The sequence below is a fragment of the Palaemon carinicauda genome, chromosome 14 (assembly GCF_036898095.1).
Source record: "Palaemon carinicauda isolate YSFRI2023 chromosome 14, ASM3689809v2, whole genome shotgun sequence".
Classification (NCBI taxonomy): domain Eukaryota; kingdom Metazoa; phylum Arthropoda; class Malacostraca; order Decapoda; family Palaemonidae; genus Palaemon; species Palaemon carinicauda.
In genome coordinates this window covers 136,087,788-136,107,974 of record NC_090738.1, presented here as the reverse complement: position 1 = coordinate 136,107,974, position 20,187 = coordinate 136,087,788, and the positions used below count along the sequence as shown (strand labels likewise).

At 43.4% G+C, this 20,187-nt stretch overlaps 1 protein-coding gene across 1 annotated transcript; it reads left to right on the top strand.

Annotated features, from left to right (window-relative positions):
* Positions 1 to 1,599: 1,599 nt before the first annotated feature.
* LOC137653794 (cytochrome c oxidase subunit 7A, mitochondrial-like) lies at positions 1,600 to 16,466 on the top strand. Its single transcript, XM_068387443.1, has 3 exons — positions 1,600 to 1,702; positions 6,897 to 6,995; positions 16,146 to 16,466. The coding sequence occupies exons 1-3, from the start codon at positions 1,688 to 1,690 to the stop codon at positions 16,287 to 16,289; spliced, it is 258 nt and encodes an 85-aa protein (XP_068243544.1). The 5' UTR covers positions 1,600 to 1,687; the 3' UTR covers positions 16,290 to 16,466.
* Positions 16,467 to 20,187: the final 3,721 nt, after the last annotated feature.

The following is a 20,187-nucleotide window of genomic DNA, read 5'->3' as shown; positions in this document are numbered from 1 at the left end:
TAGAATGAGTTATTGTTAATTTGTTCTCATCATTCATTTATTTCCTTATTTCCTTTCCTCACTGGGCAATTTTCTCTACTGGAGCCCCTGGGCTTATAGCATTTTGCTTTTCCAACCAGGGTTGTAGCTTGGCTAGTAATAGTAATAATAATAATAACATTAAAAGAATATTCCTTAAGTTTATTTCTCTTCCTCTTGTTTTGTTAAAGTTTTTATAGCTTATATAGGACATTTATTTTAATGTTACTGTTCTTGAAATATCTAATTTTTCCTTGTTTCCTTTCCTCACTAGGCTATTTTCCCTGTTGGAGCCACTGGGCTTATAGCATCCTGCTTTTCCAACTAGGGTTGTAGTTTAGCAATTAATGATAATAATAATAATAATAATAATAATAACAATAATAATTACAGTGGAACAGTTAACCTCTTGAGAGAAGAAATTTGTTTGGTAATTTCAGTGTTGTTAGGTGTATGAGGACAGAGGAGTATATATATATATATATATATATATATATATATATATATATATATATATATATATATATATATATATATATATATATATATAGAGAGAGAGAGAGAGAGAGAGAGAGAGAGAGAGAGAGAGAGAGAGAGAGAGAGAGAGAGAGAGAATAGGCCAGACTATTCGGCGTATATGTAGGTAAAGAGAAAATGAACCGTAACCAGAGAGAAGGATCCAATGTAGTACTGTCTGGCCAGTCAAAGGACCCCGTAACTCTATCGATAGTATCTCAACGGGTGGCTGGTGCGCTGGCCAACCTACTACCCCATAGTAATGATAAAGTTAAGACGAGTAAAAATAGGTGAAAATGTGTATTGAACATTCAGATTTAGGATTTTTATTTTATTGAAATATTCAGAGCGATAAATGATATAAAAAATATGGCCTTAAAAATTTTAGGTCAAAGGATTAGAGAAGAAACTATATTTTGTATAAAATAATTCCTCATATTAAGGTAAAATAAACTCAAAGTGTTGTATAATACTTAAATATTATATTATTTTATATATATTTGTATTTAAATATTCAATATTTGAAGAAAGAATATTCTTGCAATGATATTAGTAATGCTAGCTTGACTATTTATGGGGTATGTTCAGAAACTGTCTAAATTTGTGGAATGGGTTTGATGTTCAGAACATATTAATTTATTCTGTTTTATTGACTTCTATTATAAAAATTCTAATAATTATAAGTTTGTAAAAGAGTAATATTGTGTTTAAATTATAAATAATACGTATTTTTAATTAAAAATTATGCATTTTCAAGTCTGAAATATGTTTTTTAGAATTAATTAATAATATATCGAAGACAAAGCCAGAGGCTATAACACCCGAACAAGTTTGTCACCCTGTAAGCTTTTTTATTCTGTTTTATTGACTTCTATTATAAAAATTCTAATAAGTATAACTTTGTAAAAGAGTAGTGTTGTGTTTAAATTATAAATTATATTTATTTTTAATTAAAAATTATGCATTTAAAACTCTGAAAGATGTCTTTTAGAATTAATTTAGCTATTTATTGAATCCAAAGCCAGAGGCTATAACACCCGAACAAGTTCGTCACCTTGTAACTTTGTGAGCTATAAACACTTCCTGAACGGAACCAGGCACTTTCCACATTCAGGCCCACCGTTCGCTCGAGATCCCGACCAAATTTATCATCATGAACGCCACTCGGGTGAGAATTATCAAGTTTTTATCATATCACAAGAAAGAAAATGGTTTATTCTATCTAAATATTAAGCATTTAATTATTCCACAGGTTTTATAAACGTCATTTGACCTAAATTGTTTTGGGTGGCGTAGTGATTTCGGTGATGCAATCAGCTGATTCCCTAAACCCCGGCTCAATATACCTTGCTTAAAAATCAATTATTTCTTATTTAAAGCCTTTAGGCTCTTTGATATAATCTAATTACATCTATTGTTCATATTTGACGTTCAGATTACATTATTTATAATGCCTAGAAGCTCGGTTTTACGGTGGCTAGGCAGACGAGAATACCAATTTGGTCTTTCTTAATTATCATTGAGTCTTATTTAGTCTGATTTTACGAGTAATTTAGGTTTTTTTCTATATATTTACTAAGTAGTGTCAGTAATTTAGCGTTTTTTTTATATATATTTATTTACTAAGTAAAATGTTCTGTCCATTTCTCTCCTTAAGATATTTTAATTTTCCTTGTTTCCTTTCCTCACTGGGCTGTTTTCCATGTTGGACCCCCTGGACCTTATAGCATTCTGCATATCCAACTAGGGTTGTAGCTTAGCAAGTAATAAACGGATTTTGATGTAGGATAAATCTATTTTTGGGTGACATAACCATGTCCTGATGGAAGTTCCTTCCGGCAGCTTCCTACTGTATAATATTTCTGCGAGTGATATTACAAGAGAATTACCGTCAGGCATCACGGGGTTCTAACCCCTGGAACGTCTATCCTAAGATATCGTGTATAATCAGGGACGTATCAGTAGATAACCTTAGATGTCTGCACCCCTAACAGACTTAACCCAGTCTAGGAATATAAGGAGAGGGATAGGTGAGGAGCCGAATAATAATAATAATAACAATAACTATCCCTCTATAGGCTACAGGACAGCGGAAGGCGTTGATGCTGGTCATTTTGTGTGGGATATTTTTCTATAACACTAAAACCATTGAAATTAAGGTTGCATGGTGTCAGCGTAGCCTATTAGCATTGATATATCAAATTTTGTTTTGAGGGTTTAGAGATCATTTAAAATTTTAAAGAGTCCTGGTCTCGGGATTGAAATTTTACTCCACTTTGCCGTCAATGAAACTTAACTATTGAAATGAAACGCTCAAACCATTATTCAAACTGTATTTCTATATATGCGCTAGGTTCAGGTTTCAGGAAAGTTATAGTATAGTAACCCTAATGAAGATGGTTTTTTTGGTGGGTAATATTTCGGTAGAGTCCCACCCAGCGCCATTACTGCTTGCCACTACTGTACATAGTAGCTTGATAATTTTTCTTTTTCGCTCGCACAATGCCGAGCAAAAACTCTATTGGAATATTACCGGAATCTAATAGTTCTTGCTCCGCCGTGCGCTCGCTTTCGTGATAAAATAAAAACATTAAGCTCCTATGTAATGGCGCTAGGTGGGACCCTACTGTAATATTAACTTTTGGTGGACTGTACTGTATTTGTAGGTACTTTTGGTATTTCTGATAAATATTTGGTTGAAATCCGGGTACGTGTGTAGATCATTGATTCACCAGGCCTGGTGCTCGCATAGAAAACGAGAATTCTCCCTATTTGTGTCCGTTGTCACCCTTATTTTTTTGGGGGTGTATGTACGATAGCGGCCACCTGTATGTATTATTACAGCTAACATAGAATACGGCAGTGTAAGGGGGGGTCACGGGGCGTCAGCCTCCCCCCTCGTTAGGTAAGTAGGTAAGGACACGGCATGTAGGTTAGTTTAGGGGGGAAAGTTTAAGTTAGTTTATATCCATTTTATAATCAGTGTGAGGAACTGGCCGCTGATATACAAAGGCTCCTTTTTTTGTATCTACGAGTGTGTTGGTTAAACGAACTAACGCTAATTATTCACTCTGCCATGGCTCGCTACACTTGCATTTAAACTTTATTTTATTACTCCGCTGTTCTGGGAAGTGGTACATTGTGCTTCGCGTGTTAGCCGAGTTTGAGTATATTGGCGTACAAAAAAATCTGCGACCCAACCAATTACACACTTCTCAAAATCTTTAATTTTCAAATTATAGTTTTAAAATTCTTTAAGTTACAATGGAGTCGAGCTTTGACTCATTGGGCTGGTTAATCTCATTTTAATAATATAAGTTGCAATTGTAAAACTAGTTTTGAAAAGTTATTTGAACAAGTTTACAACCCGAGCCAAGGTTCCCCACGTGACCTGATCTACGATTCTTATCTTTATCCTTCAATCCCTATTGAAGGGACCTTAGCTTAAACTATAAAGTAAGTCGTAACCGGTTTTCCTTCGGAAACTTGGTTTTTAGGACCTATTTCCTAGTTTGTTAACCTTGAAAAGTAAGTTTTTCTGTATCAATTTCATCATAGGCGAGGATTAATGTAGTTCGTGAGGAGAGGCATAGACTTTCATATTACTGTACTTGTTTACTTGTTTTGGGTTTAAATCCAACCCTCCACTGAAGTCGAGTGAACTACTTCTCGGGCGGGTCCATATCAATTATCTAACGAAACATTTTCATTATATCTTATACAATTCTTTGATTGTAGCATCTTCCAAATCATATGATCTTGTGAAAAGTAATGTCTTTAGTTTCTTCTTAAATTCAATTGCTCCCTTTAGGTCCTTCATTTCAGTTGGCAGTTTATTATAATGTCTGAAATACTGGGTGATTAAAAAAGAATGACCCTATTTCATGATTAAATATTTTATGAAGGAAAAATAGAAAAAAATGAACCTTATAATACAAGTATTCTACTAACAGTCAAGTTTTATTTCACATGTTACAAGTGCTCAATATGCCCTCCCCCCTCCCCTTGCAGTACGAACAGCATCAATACGATATGAGAATTTTTATTTCACATGTTACAAGTGCTCAATATGGGGCCCCCTTGCAGCATGAAAAACATCAATATATGAGAATTCTTACCAAACACGTTGAAGCACAGCAGGATCAACTGAATTGATCGCTGTTGTTATTCAGTGTTTTAGGTTTTCCAGGTCAATTGGTAATGGCGGAACAAAGACTTTACCTTTTACAAACCCCCAGAGAAAATAATCACAAACTGTGATGCCATTTTTTTTTTGCAGGGTCTGTTAGCGTCACGTGACAATTATAAAAAAAACTGGGAAATGTGATCTTTCAAACACCCACTCCCTCATTCCCATTCATACATTTACTTACGAAATATTTTTTTATCATAAAATAAGGTTATTCTTTTTTAATCACCCTATGAAGCTAGTTTTATAATTTAGTGTTAATATGCTAATAGTGAAACCAGTTTTGAAACGAGACTCGGTCTTAGGGTAAGCTAAGGATATGGCGGTCTAAGGGGGGTCGCAATATGGCTCCTATGTTAGGTTAGGTTGCGAACCCTAGGTTAGATGATGTCTTGTGTTTTCTTTCCATTTTAAAGTGTGATTTTTCAGTATTAATTTTACACCCAGTCTGTCCCAACTAACTATAAAAGTTCCCTAAACAGTTCAAAATCCCTTAAATATATACCCAGTCTTTCCCAACTAACTACAAGAGTTCCCTAAACCGTTCAAAACTCCCATAAATATATACTTCTTATTCCCTCTAGTTTGGAAATGACCATTTGTATGGTATGATCGTAATAAGCAAATCTCTAAAATGAGTATCAAGGTATAGTAGTACAGTTTAGAATTGGTTTTTGTTGGGGACATACCTTGGGTTAGTAGATGTGGAGGTAGGAGACTGGGCAAGAAAAGAGACACAAAAGTATAAACTTTAGTTAAATACAGAATGGTTCGAGTCCAAGGGAATTTTTAATGCAAATAGATATCAAGGTTAGGAGCAGCTGTTAACTATAGATTATGGTATTCAAAATAGTTGGTTTAAAAGACATGCAGAATAGAGCATTTAAAATGAATAATGGATAAGATATCCAATTGAAAAAATATATTATTATTATTAACTGCTAAGCTACAACTCTAGTTGAAAAAGCAGGATGCTATAAGCCCAGGGGCCCCAACAGGGAAAATAGCCCAGTGAGGAAAGGAAACAAGGGAAAAAATATTCTAAGAGTATTTGGCAAGAAATTGAAATACTATATCTTGCTGTGTATTGCTATTAATTCTACAGTTGTATTATTCAGATTGGATGGATTTTGATATTTAATACGCCAAATTTACAGCAACAACTTACACTATACTCAATTTATTTTAATGAGGCAGATTTGCACCGACTCGGAGCGGTGCCCTTTTAGCTCGGAAAAGTTTTCTGATCGCTGATTGGTTAGAATTATCTTGTCCAACCAATCAGCGATCAGGAAACTGATCCGAGCTAAAAGGGCGGCCTTGCGAGTCTGTTCAAATATGCCTCACTAAAAAAAATTGACTATATATATTTTATTTTCGTGTAAGTTTTTAATTAAAATTTTTTTTAGTTACAGCTTCAACAACCCAACTAAGATATTGTATAAGAAAAATTGCCCTTCCTAATGTCCATATACCCCTGGCCTCAGTTTCTGTCCTTACCCAAGACACCATAACGTGTGCCTATTTGAAATAACAAGAGTACCTGCCCATAAACTACTTTTGCTTCCTAGGGCAAAAGGGAGTTTTGGAAATGAGTTGAATTAATATCTCATTATCATCAGGGTGAAAAAATATTTTTGTAACAATGAGGTTAAGAAAATGCTGTTTATATTAACCCTTTTACCCCCAGGCTATTTGGAAATTTCCAAACCTTAACCCCCAAGGGGTTATTTTTTTCCCAGCACATTTTGCAGTATATTTTTTTTAAATTGCTCTAACAGCCTTAATTTTTGTCATAGAGAGGTCAGGTTGGTCTCATTCTCTTGGAAAAGGCCTGAATTTTCTCAAAATTATCAAAAATATGAAAAAGGAAAATTTTTATAGCATTCTTTTGCAAAGACGTACCGGTACGTCCATGGGGGTAAAGGGGTGGCTTTTGTGAAACGTACCAGTACGTCCTTTTGGGGGTAAAAGGGTTAAAATTTTAAAGTGTAAATGTTTGGTAACTATTAAATGATACCTATATCTTAATATATACGGGTAAAAATATTGTGGTAAGCCAGCACCTGACATAACAAAACATGGCAAGTTGTTTACTTTTTGTACTGATGTAAGTTTGAAGAACCTTTAAAATCTTCGTTATCGTTCTCATATTCTCTCTCGACTCTTACAGGCTCTCGTGCGCACTCTGAGCACCACAGTTGCTCGTCAGGGAAGGACCGAGGTCCACGGGGGCTATTCCAAAATCCGTTCCAAGATGCAATACTTCCAGGTAATTAGTGTTCGTGTTTTATGTACGTTACTTTTACTGTATCTTACCCTAGTCTCAGTGAAGAACTTTGTATGCAAATTGTCTTTGTTCCGTAACCGAAATACAAACCACGCTATTTACAAAGGGTATTACTTTTAGCGTAGCTGAAATGGCGAGCCATTAGAATTTAACGAGGGTGTATTACCCCCGCGCTAGTTAGCGGGGGGGTAGGGGAGTGGTAGCTAGCTACCCCTCCTCCCCCTCACACACAGGTGAATACTCACTTTCACTTTTGGCTCGGACTGTGACAGACGTCTCTGTCTTGGTCCTCGCTTGGCAGCCATTGTCTGTTTTGTCTTTACTTAATCGCTTACTTTTCTTTTACTCAATATATATGTAAACATGTTTTCATGTTTGTATATATATTTGAGTATAGAAATAAGTAAGTTTCCTTTTCAGATGTGTGGGTGTAGTGTACGATATCTACGTGGAGGCCTCGGCAGTTAGGCCACCACGGCCTAATTTTATGGGTTGCGATCGAGTTTGACTTCGGTCTTTCTCTCTCTCTCTCTCTTGAGGTCGTTCACCCTTTTACTATGTTTTACTACGCCCTTGTAGCTTCCTTCCCGTGTGGGTGGGGTTGCTACGCCGTACATTTTGTCTCAATTAGTTTATGAATCTAATTGTAGTTGTTAATTTTTCAGCTTGTAGAACGATTCCTTTCGGGGTTTTCGTTTTTTTCTTTAGTGTTCATTCATTTTTAAATTACATAATTACATAGTTACATAATTATAATTGTTATAATTCTGTTTTGGTTACAGCTCTCCTTCCGCGAGTGTAAGTGGTTGTGAGGGCACGTGCCTATTGTGTAATTCTTGTTCCTTTTCCTCGGGATTCCTCTTCGGAGCCTTCCCGGGGGAATGAATGTGTACTAATATTATTTGTTTTATTTTTTACAGTTACCGATCTAGTTCGTTTCTGTAATATAGCAACGGTGTGAGCTGTCTGGTTGAGTCCTGGGGATTCGGCTGTTGCTGCCTCCCCCTTGTATTGTCGTCAGGGGCGTGTCTCCTTCTACTGGTAGTACTCCCGTGTCGACGGACAGCTCTCCAGTTCATTTTAGAACAGTCAGGAGGCTTGCCTCCTTGGGCGGATAACTTTCCTTCCGAGGGAAGTTTTTTCCTGTCCAGGCTTGAGCTTTTCCTCTTTTGGGGGGTTCTTCTCTTGCCTTTTTTTTTTTTTCGTGCGACTATGCTCTTGGTGCTGAGCGGTCGCACCTGCAGTTTCGCTCAAGGGGCTGGGCAACTGCAGGAGCTCCTCTTCGGAGGATTGCCCCTTTTAGGTCACTGGCTGACCAGTCTCTTCCACGAAGTGTTTCTCTTTCGTTCGCGAGAGAGTACACTCATAGAGACTCCTCTTCGGAGGTTTCTTCTGTTGCTGTTGCTGTTGGCCTCCCTCGCCGTAAGGCCCTCCGTCCGCCTCGTCGTAAGGGCCTCTCATCTCCCTATAAGGGTGTTTGAGGCGCCTTTTTGAATCTCCGTTTGCAGCCTACAACTTCTTTTTCTCGATCTTCCGTCTTGGTGCAGATGGACAGCAGTCTAATCTCGTCTTCCGACGGGCAACGGTCTTCCCGACGGACAACGGTCTTCCCGACGGACAGCGGTCTTCCGACGGACATCAGTCTCCCGGCGGACAACGATCCCTTCGGGGCAAAGGGTTGCCCCCACGGGGGTTCTTCCCTTGCGTGTCAGGGTTTCCCTGCGCGCCCTTCTGTTCGTCAGCGCTCTCCTGTTCGTCAGCGCTTTCAGATGATCTTCCCTGCAGTTCCTGTTACGTGCCCTGTGCGCCCACGTTCGCCCTCGCGATCTAGAACTTAGGTTCAGGTCGGGGTCAAGGACTCTTCTTCTTTGCGCGGGCTTCCACGCGTAGCCTTCTGCTCGTCAGCGATCATCAGCTCGTCAGCGATCATCAGCTCGTCAGCGATCATCAGCTCGTCAGCGATCATCAGCTCGTCAGCGATCGTCAGCTCGTCAGCGATCATCAGCTCGCCAGCGATCTCCGGATCGCCCACGTGTGTTACAGCTGGCACGCCAACGTTCTCCAACACTTCTGAAGGAACATGGTTCGCCAGCTACTAGCTCAACTGCGGATGCTGATCGCCATCGCGCGACCCTCAACTGCAGATGCTGATCGCCATCGCGCGACCCTCAACTGCGGATGCTGATCGCCATCGCGCGACCCTCAACTGCGGATGCTGATCGCCATCGCGCGACCCTCAACTGCGGATGCTGATCGCCATCGCGCGACCCTCAACTGCGGATGCTGATCGCCATCGCGCGACCCTCAACTGCGGATGCTGATCGCCATCGCGCGACCCTCAACTGCGGATGCTGATCGCCATCGCGCGACCCTCAACTGCGGATGCTGATCGCCATCGCGCGACCCTCAACTGCGGATGCTGATCGCCATCGCGCGACCCTCAACTGCGGATGCTGATCGCCATCGCGCGACCCTCAACTGCGGATGCTGATCGCCATCGCGCGACCCTCAACTGCGGATGCTGCTCGCCATCGCACAACCCTGAACGATTGCCCGCTTCGCATGCTGCTCCTCATCGCACAACCCTGAACGATCGCCCTCTTGCGGATGCTGATCACCATCGCACCCTTTCACGCGATCATTCACCTGCGCATGCTGCTCGCCATCGCACAACCCTGAACGATTGCCCGCTTCGCATGCTGCTCCTCATCGCACAACCCTGAACGATCGCCCTCTTGCGGATGCTGATCACCATCGCACCCTATCACGCGATCATTCACCTACACATGCTGCTCGCCATCGCTTACCGCCAGCGATCTTCTTCACCTACGCGGCAGCACGATCCCTCGCCGTCACGCCCATTCGCCTGCGCGCCCGCGCGATCGCTCGCCTGCGCGCCCGCGCGATCGCTCGCCTGCGCGCCCGCGCGATCGCTCGCCTGCACGCCCTCGCGACCGCTCGCCTGCGCGCCCTCACGACCGCTCGCCTGCGCGCCCGCGCGACCACTCGCCTGTGCGCCCGCGCGACCATTCGCCTTTGCGCGACCGTTCGCCCTCGCGCGACCATAGTTCGCGGCGAATTCCACAGCCGGTGGTAGCAGCAGGGACGCGTGCTCCTAGGCGGCACTCGGGATCACCTCCATCCAAGCACAGGTTGGTAGTGCAGGACGAAGACAGGTCAGTACAGCATTCTTCCCACCTTCTTTTCAGGCAGGAACCGTCGTGTCCTCTCCAAAGGATCGCCCGATCCCTTTCACCTTAGCGAGGATTTCGGACTCTGTGTCCTTGGAGCAGCAGACATGGTTTGATCCGCTGGCACGGGCGTTAATGAGGTTTATGAAACCAGCACTCACCGGCCAGGGTAACAAACCAGCGGCTGTCTCTCCTACGCTGAAGAGAAAGAGAGGAGTGGACTTCGTGGTGACTTCCCCCAGGGCGAAGTTGGTTCCCAAGAGGTCGGTCTCGAGGGTCCCCTCTCCTGCACTAGTACTCTCTCCTTCTCCCGCCCTGGAAGGATTTTTGGCGGGGGGGCTTTCCGTTGAAGATTTCTCCATCGGACAAGGGGTGACTGCTTACCTCTTCCTCTGGGAGCTTACCAGGTTCTTTCCCTCCTCGGTTACGGCCCGAGGTTTGGTTCAAGGAAGCTACAGGAAGATCAAGGGTACTTTCCTCCTCTCGAGCTCAGGCACCTTGGCCTTTCGTCGTTAAGTATCTACTTGCGGACAAGCTCGATGTTGTACCATCTGGACGCACTGACTGAAGGCTTCCTTCGGGTGTCTCATCTGTGGAGGTCAACGACCTCAGACACCCTTCCATCCTTGAGAAGAGTTTTGTCTTTGCCCAAGGACAGAGACTTAAACATCTGCTGTGCGGAGTAAATCGACTTCCGGTTTCACTCCTCCAAGGCGCTTTCTTCCAGACTCTGCAGGGCTCCAGCTCCCTTTTCTTTCAACCACGTCGGCCTAAGTTATCGGCTACGACAACTGGGACAAGGTGTCCAATTGCAGTTTCCTCCTGTCAGGAACAGATGGCACGGGAGACTCCCCCGGGGGGGGCATAGTCCTAAAAGGAGTTCACGAACTCTAGGATTGCAGGTTTTTTCGCCGGGAGGATGCTTAAGGTTACTCATCCGAATGACAGCTTCCCGATGCCCATTCCCGCACAATCTCTGTGAGTAGCCAAGGATATCGCGCCTGCCGTCTCTGTCAGCGAATTCAGTGTCTCTGAACCTCTATGCCATAGCATCAGCAGAGTTGCCCGGTTGGGCAGAATGATCCATACCTTAGGCGAAGGTCTTCCTTAGGATCATCGACGGCTTCACCCCCGGCCCCCTCAGTCGATCCTTTCTTGTAAGGAAGGATCTGAGAGGGGACGTCCATAGTCGACCTCTCAGCCCTGATCAAGTTTGTCGAACAAACTTCGGCCAGCGTAGACCAGCAGAATCGATCAGACTGGTAACGAGGCGACAGGACTCCTTTAACCCTGGATCGGAAGGACGGGTACTTTCAGTTTCCATTCCATCCATCTTCCAGGGTGCTCGTCGAATTCAGCCTAAACTGCAAGTATTCCTGCTTATGATGCAGTGTGGCTATCCCGCCGTGGCATAGCAGGTTTGTTTCCCCAGAGAACTCTCCCTGCCTTCCTCTTGGCCGCTCAGGTGCAGACTTCCGCCTCCTCTGCTGTTTGGAGGGCTGGTCAACTCCGGTAGGCTCGGGTTTCGACCTGATTCAGCGCCGGGAAAAGCTTCCGAATGCTGACCATGAGTGTGGGCTCATGGTATTTTGCTTGGAGCCTTCTCTTCCTCTGCCTCAACATCTGGAGTATCTGGCCATGATATTGAGTCAACCGCCTTACCACGTTGGAAACCCCGCTTCTCGTCCGTCCAGCGAGGTTAAGCAACGTCGGTACTTGGATGGGTGACCACCTGGGGACGCCAGATTCTGTTACCACATCCTCCGAGCCTTCCTTTCGGTTCACCGTGGCAAGACTGAGGAGAGTCGCAGTACCTGTTCTCAGTCAAGCAGAGTTTTCAGCCCTACCTTGGAACGTTTCCTAGTTCTTCTTTCCTCATTGACCCGTTTATAGTCCGAACGGTCGCCTCAGGATAAGTTCCATGTGGGGCGATCCAAGTTCCGGTGGCTTCAGGCAATGTTTAACCGGACTCCCTGGCCCTATGGGACCAGCGGAACTATTAAACCTGCAATGGGTGTTGACCTATGGAGCCTCTTGATGGTAGTGGATATTCTCGTCCTTTCCCCACATTCTTGATGCGGTTCTCGGACTCGTCAAAGGAAAGGGGGGGGGGGGCATGTTCCGGTCCAGGCCTATGGTCAAGACCTGAAGGATACCTCTCCATCATTCAGGCAGGCTTAAGGGCCTTAGTCTGGCCCCTCTTCAGATCCTACCGCTCCTGCCAAGTCGCCCCGTTGCGTGTCGACTTCATGCTAACCAGCAGGGGACGCATTTTCACACCTTCACATCTTGCAGTAGAGATATCGGGATGATTGAGATTCTCTCAATTCCACCATCGGCTCTCTCATTCCAGGCAGGGGAATGTCTCTCTCAGACTATCCGAGCAGAGCCTCATAGAGAGAGTGTACCTAGGGGTCTTTGACCTTGGGTAACCAGCAAGTGTTGGTCTGGGGGACCTGATCGCGACAGCTTGGAACCTCAAGCTTCCGCTAGTTTTCCCCCCAGTCTCAGACCCCGAGACTCTGGCAAGATGCATTCCGGTGATGGTGGGACAACTTCGACGCCTGCGTCTTCCCTCCTTTTTGTCTGCGGACAATGGGTCTCAACAAAACCAGGTTGTCTGTCAACCTTTCAATGGGAGAGCTCCACTGGGACTATGTGCAGAACGGTTTCTGGACCCTCTGCTTCCCCTGACGGAACTCCCGGGAGAGCTTCTCCCACGGCGCAGACTACTCAAGCAACCACACTGCGACATCTCTCCCGAACCGGGGCGTCGCTTCGGCTTCATGCCTGGAGACACTACGCTTCCTCCTCTAGAAGAGACAACCCGCTACAGTCGCGGTACGGAGGTCGCGTCATCTGCGATAGTCATCCACAGGGGTCTCCCAGGCAAAGTGAAGAGTCTAAGGTGGTTGGTGCCGTGGGAGATATACTTCTTCCCGTGAGGCCTCTTCTCCAGCAATAACGGTCTTATTGCCTTTCGGCGGGAGGAAACTCCTTTCCGCTCTTGGCAATGAAGCCTGTCGCTCAGCCTTTCCCTGACCTTCAGGCTTAAAGGAATAACTTTTTCCTGCCCGCTGGATCTATCCTCGCTCATGCGAAGCTACGATCGTCCCTGCCCTAGTCGGAGGAAGACCTCCAACTTGGAGCATGGCTCGGACTTTTAGTCCTTTAAGAGATCTTCTCAAGACCCTTTTACGACAGGCCTCGGATTGTATTCCGCCCTGGGTCTTCTGCTCACTCTGGCCACGGCCAGTGTGTGAGCAATCTTCTTGGTCTCTTACTACTCCCCCCCTTTCTAAGGAAGAGGGGAAGGCAACATTCAGGCTCGCTCCTGAGTTGTTGGCTAGACTCAGAATCTGAGGGTCCCGACCCTTCGGTCCGATTCATTCAAGATTTTGAGTCTCCATTCTGTGTCTGATGTCCCAAGACCTTCTCTTTCTTGCCAGTACAGGAATCGAGAGGTTAGCGCTGGGAACAGCTGCAGTTTGGCCTCAGTTGCAGCCGATTTGGGAACACAAGGAGGACATGGGGGGAGAGTCACCAGTATACCTCTTCAGCCCGGACTCAAGGACATTCATCTCGACCTGTCTTCAGACCCTCCCCCGTCACGTCGCCCTACAGCACGATGTTGGATACATCGCAACGTCCCTCGCCTTCGAGTAATACTACTCTGTGACGCAGGTGCTACAAGCTGGAGTCTGGAAGCGTCTGATGACCTTCGCAGCCCGCTTCCTGCAGGGCGTGACCCACAGGAGTCTCGATACGTTTTCTATCGCTCTGTGGTGGCTACACAACAGCTGGTCTAACCTCAGGCTCCTTTTTGGACAGGTAGCAGAAGGTTGAGGGCATTGTTATCAGGTTTTAGTCTGCATGAACGAAAGAAGTATGTCTGGCCCTTACTTCTTTCTTCATCATCCCCTCTACGGGGAAGCAGCATCCTGGTCTCTGCATAGCTGACCTCGAACCTCTGCAGGTAAACCATGCTTCCTTGTGTTCCGAGTATTGAGTCAATACTGTCGCGTCCCCCATACCCTGACGAGGTGGTATTGGGAACGTCTTAACCCAGAGTTCCTTCTGGAACTCCAGGTCAACTGCCTAAGACGGGTCACACTTCTTCCTTCACACACAAGCTTACGTAGGCCACATGGTTCCTTGCGGTGCAAGGAACTTGTGAGGTGCAGGGACTCCTTTTCTCGAGTGCGACTCACTCGGATTCTGAGTCCCCGGGTAAAGCCAAAGCCAGTATGGCTGGGGACTTTCCACCCTTCCTAAGGGATAAGTCACCCTTTGTAAATAGCGTGGTTTGTATTTCGGTTACGGAACAAATGACAAATTTGAAGATAATTTGTATTTTTCCTAACCATACAAACCTTAGCTATTTACACATATTTGCCCGCCAGCCCTGTCCCCCAAGACAAGTCCTACCTCTAAGTGAAAGTGAGTATTCACCTGTGTGTGAGGGGGAGGAGGGGTAGCTAGCTACCACTCCCCTACCCCCCCGCTAACTAGCGCGGGGGTAATACACCCTCGTTAAATTCTAATGGCTCGCCATTTCAGCTACGCTAAAAGTAATACCCTTTGTAAATAGCTAAGGTTTGTATGGTTAGGAAAAATACAAATTATCTTCAAATTTGTCATATTATTATACAGAAAGCCCTCAACTTATGAACTAAGTTCTAAGAAGCTGTTTGAAAGTTTGATTTTATTAGATTTTGTTCCGGGGACGGCTTCACCTAAGTCACTTGCCTACGGATTTTCAGCTGCAAAAGTGAACAATTAGTCCCGTTTCGTAATGAAAATGTCTCGCTTACGGCATTGAATTGTATAATACAGTATTGTTTTATGTTTTGATGTTGAACATGCTGAGATAAATCTCTCATCATAGTTTATATATGACAGATCAATTTTAACATTGTTACTGATATTAAGATGCTTTACGTTCTTTATTTGTTACTTTTCATTTAGTCTTTCTTCTTCCCAGCTGGTTCCCATTTTTATATGGGGTCGCCGTTGCGGATGAGCCGTTTCCATCTTTTTCTATTATGCGCTTCTGCCTCATCAATCCCCTTCTCCTGTAAGTCTCCTCTCACACAGTCCCTCCATCTCTTTCTTGGTGTCCCTCTTCTTCTTCTTCTTCTTCCATAGTATGTCTCCCAACATGGTCCTCATCTCTCCTCATCAGGTTTCCATACCATCTCAGCCTCCCTTCCTGCACTTTCTTTGTTACTTCTCATTTAGTGTATATCATTATTTCCTTTTCGGGCTATTTTTCCCTGTTGGAGTCCATTTACTTACAGCATCCAGCTTTTCCACCCAGTGTTGTAGCTTAGCCAGTGATAATGATGACGGTAATACATTTTTATGATTATGTAATTCTTTTTTCTGGGAGGTGTTTAATCCGGCTTTTGAAGGGTTGAATTTTATTTTAATAGTTCATGTTTAAGAAAGAAAATAATGATACATTGGTATTTAGATTTAAGTGACATACGTACTATGTAGTATTAATCTAGAATTTTGAATAATGAACATAGACTATATTATTATTACTTGCTAAGCTACAAACCTAGTTAGAAAATCAGGATGCTAAAAGCCCATGGGCTCCAACAGGGAAAATAGCTCAGTGAGGAAAGGGAACAAGGAAAAATAAAATATTTTAAGAAGAGCAACAACATTGAAATAAATATCACTTTATAAACTATAAAAACTTTGTACGTAAACTACGAAGAGAGACTTTTTGTCAGCCTGTTCAGCTTAAAAATATTAGCTGCAAGTTTAAACTTCTGAACATCCAACGATATCACTGCTGTTTTAGCAGATCATTCCACAAATCTGGTCATAGCTGTAATAAAACTTATAGAATACTGTGTAGTATTGAGCCTTGTGATGAAGGCAAGACTGTTAGTTGATGAAGAAAGTGATGTTTTTCAATATCTTCCAGATTAACAACGGCGTTCCAATTCACCTGAAAGGTGGTCCCGTCGACACCCTATTGTTCGCAGCGACTGCCGGCTTGAATGCAGTGGGCCTCTTCATGTGCCTGAGCTTCTTCTACGACATGTCATTCCCCAAAAAGAAGGAGTAATGTCGTCACTCGCCTACCTCTTGTTTTTCATTCCCGTAAAATTTTGGATGTTTTTTTTTTAGGATGAAGTACCAATATGTAAATAGCTGATCTCTCAGTGAGCGATACAATATCATTGTACATGTCAGTAACTTATTTTTTTCTTTCTATTAATGGAAAATAAATTATGAAAATTGATCTTACTTTGCTCTACATCCTTTATTGGATGAGATAATATTGTTAAACTGGTGGTCTATGAAGTTTGCCACAAAATCTTTACTGTTTTGTCCACCTGTAGTTATAAAATACTGTGCAGTATGATCGAAGAACTTCGATTGTATGCAGTACATTTTGCTGTTGGGAAATATAGGCAAGGACAAAAGAAATGTGTGGCTATTCATAGTTCATAAAGAAATATATGGAGAAAGTCCAATTGAGCAGTTGACCTGACTATGCAGTGGTACTGTACTAATAGGGTTGAAAAAAGAAAATTTGTTGCTAACTACCCTTACAGGAATATGGCTAAATACTCAATATTATCATCACAAAGTGTGAGAGCTTTGGATTTTTAAAGAGGTTCTATTATGTTAATCTAAGAAAAAATGATTTGTTCCTATGTAGATACAAACTTCTGACTCATTTATGCGGGTTTTATGCCTAAGTCAATTTACTACAACCATAATAAATGAAAATGTAACCTAACCGGTAGCTAGATAAAGTTCCTGGGTAACTCCAAGACTGGACAGGGCACTTGAGCTAATGCGAGGCTCACCCACTATTCCTGATTGTCGTCCGAGACGGATCTCCATCCTTTGCTACGATCACAACTCCGTACTGGGTTATTCTTCTCGGCACTTTTACTTTTCAGTGATTTGTTTATTATGAGTTGATTTTAAGGTACATATGTGAATTGCCTCGTCCGTGAAGGCTGCCCATGTGGAACTTTGGTTGATCATCATATGGATTCAAGCTCACGAGCTCCAACTCGTTCTGAGCTTAACCTGTCTTTTAAAGAAAATAATAAACCTAATATTTGACCTAGGTCTGCATGGACAAATATTGCTATCTTAACTATTATTCCTTATGCTATTGACAGAGTATCCAATGTATCAAGCGCTGCCAAGAGAGCAGTAGTTTCTGTTTTAGATGTTTCTTCTTTTCAGAGGCCGGAAAGGAAAAGGCTGATGGAACCCTTATCCCTTTTCCTCGGGTGGTACTATCCCCCACACTGATTGCTGTATCATTGAAAAGGCACCGTAGACATGCTTCCCCACCATTTCAGGCTGCTTCCCAAAACATATTCCAGGTGGACTTCTGAAAGATCTTTTACCTCACAGAGGTCTAGCTCTGAAAGACACTACTGTACTGCTATACCATCTCGTTCTTATCGCTGGAGTGAACATATCTCCTCTCATTTTATTTCAGTATCCTTGGCTTAGTATTCACATCATAGACAGGAATGCAAGGACACACATGGAAAGATTGAATCTTAATGATACATATATATACCAAGGCACTTCCCCCAATTTTGGGGAGTAGCCCACATCAAACAATGAAACAAAAAGAGGACCTCTCCTCTCTACGTTCCTCCCGGCCTGACAAAGGACTTAACTGAGTTTGGCTAGTGCTGCTAGGGTGCCACAGCCCACCCTCCCCCGTTATCCACCTCAGATGAAGCTTCATAACGCTGAATCCCCTACTGCTGCAACCTCCGCGGTCATCTAAGGCACCGGAGGAAGCAGCAGGGCCTACCTGAACTGTGTCACAATTGCTCGCCATTCATTCCTATTTCTAGCACGCTCTCTTGCCCCTCTCACATCTATACTTCTATCACCCAGAGCTTTCTTCACTCCATCCATCCACTCTAACCTTGGCCTTCCTCCTGATATCAATCCTTAAAAGGAACCTCGCCATGTTACTCCTAATCAGGAGCCTACACAAGATGACGCTTCGTCCATTGTTATAGATGACTCCCTGGATTCTGCTACGGGAACGGTGCGAGCACCATTTCCGCCGATGTATCCCCTCTTGAAGTTCCGACGTCTGCGTCAGATACATCCCATTTCCTCAAAGTGATGAGCCTTATCTGCCGTCTAGACAGCCTAGATACCCTCCGTATGCCTCCAAGTTACGAGCAGGTGCTATGCTGTAGATGCCATCTTTCCCCAGTCTCACAGTACTAAGCATTGATTTGATGTATCATTGTCATACTAGGCCCGCGATACCCTGGATCTTTTTAGCAAACAAGTCTCAGCTGCTGAAAAATCTTTATGATCTAGTATATTGTAAAAATTACCACCTTCACCTCTTTCTTCGACTCTGAAAACTGTATCCTTTATTGCAGAGATGCTGTATTGGCTCAGTGTTCTAAACAGTTGTCTCGCAAAGATGCGTTATACCTACGAAATTTGAATGTTGTTGACTTCCCAACTCTCTCCTTCTACAGAGGTTGCTACGACAATCGAGAAGGCAGAAAAACCCAACCAATCTTTATTCATGAGGAGAGTGATGACCCCTAGACATTAATCATATAAGTCCAGATGATTCTTTTGGTCTGGTGTTTGTCTTTCACACATTTGCTTTGATGTTGCCAGGAGGGCAACAGTTGTCTTCATTCACTGCATCCACCATGAGAGCTTGGTATGTGAAATCTTTGTGCTCTAAACAAAGTTCTTTGTAAGTGGATAACAACACAAAAACCTTTTTGGCTGAACTAAGAAAATACTCCTGTGTCGTTATCAGTTTTGTGTGTGTTATTTGCACATTAGCAAAATCTATGCACTTCAATTGTAAGTTTGCAACATCACATATGCCTGTGCAACATTGTGATTGATTCTCTCGTAAATTTATGGAGGATGCTACTGTACTGAGGTACCTGCTATGTAGACAGTACTGTACAGTACTTGTGCACTTGTATCTGGCACTGCCCTGACACTTACATTTTACCATTCCACAGATATCTGAGTGGAAGGTTGCTCATTTTTATCAACATAGCAAGCAACATTGTTGCCACCTCATTGCCATTTTACTGTTTCTTATATCTTCTACAAGAGCTTTATAAATGACCTATTTACTAGTATTGTATGTAATTGCTTCAGCAGGACAGAAATCTCCCCTACCACTCACCAAGGGTGTTTCTTTCGCGTACCACCAATGTACCTGCCGTACAATGGCTGAGGTTCATCTGTTCTCGTCATCAAAGCTTTGTCATACGGCTTGAAATGCAAAGAAACTGTCATGAAGATTGTCAAAGCACAAATTTTGGTAACAACTTTGATTCTGTTGGGTCCTCTGAATGCAGAAATTCACACAACTTTTTTTTTTTATTGCTCTTCAAAATAAGTCACTAATGGACTCCTTGTGTCCCTGAGTAGTGTTAAAGAACTCATACCATTATAGTGCTCTTTTGGATGTCCATATTACTAGTTTTCTAATTGTATTCAAAGACTCATAATCTGATAAACCACTGGTCATTGGTGAACCTATAGTCTAATGCATGCTGGAAGGCAGGAATGCAATTGAGTTGCATGTGCAGAATTCCCATGTGTATCTGCCACTGGCATGATTGCAGCCAGCAATTTATCGACCTCCTCCATAACCCAAAAGGCCTCAAGTGACATTTCTGCTTTGCATTTTGCGAGGACAGTCGATCTACTAAAGGCCCTGTTACACGAGGGGCAAACACTTATCAATTTTGTAAAATGGATGGCTGTCACGTTTGTAGATGATGCCATAGACGAGGAAACCACGGGAAAACCATTGAAGTGCCTGTTTTTGAGGCAGTGGATGGATGCCTGACTATTGCTTGACACAATTCTGACTGCACTCTGCCCGGTGTCTGGCCCAAGTCATACGTTTGCCTGCCTGTGCCGACAACCTGCCTTGGATTGTTTGATCTGTTAACACTGTTTCAAAGTGG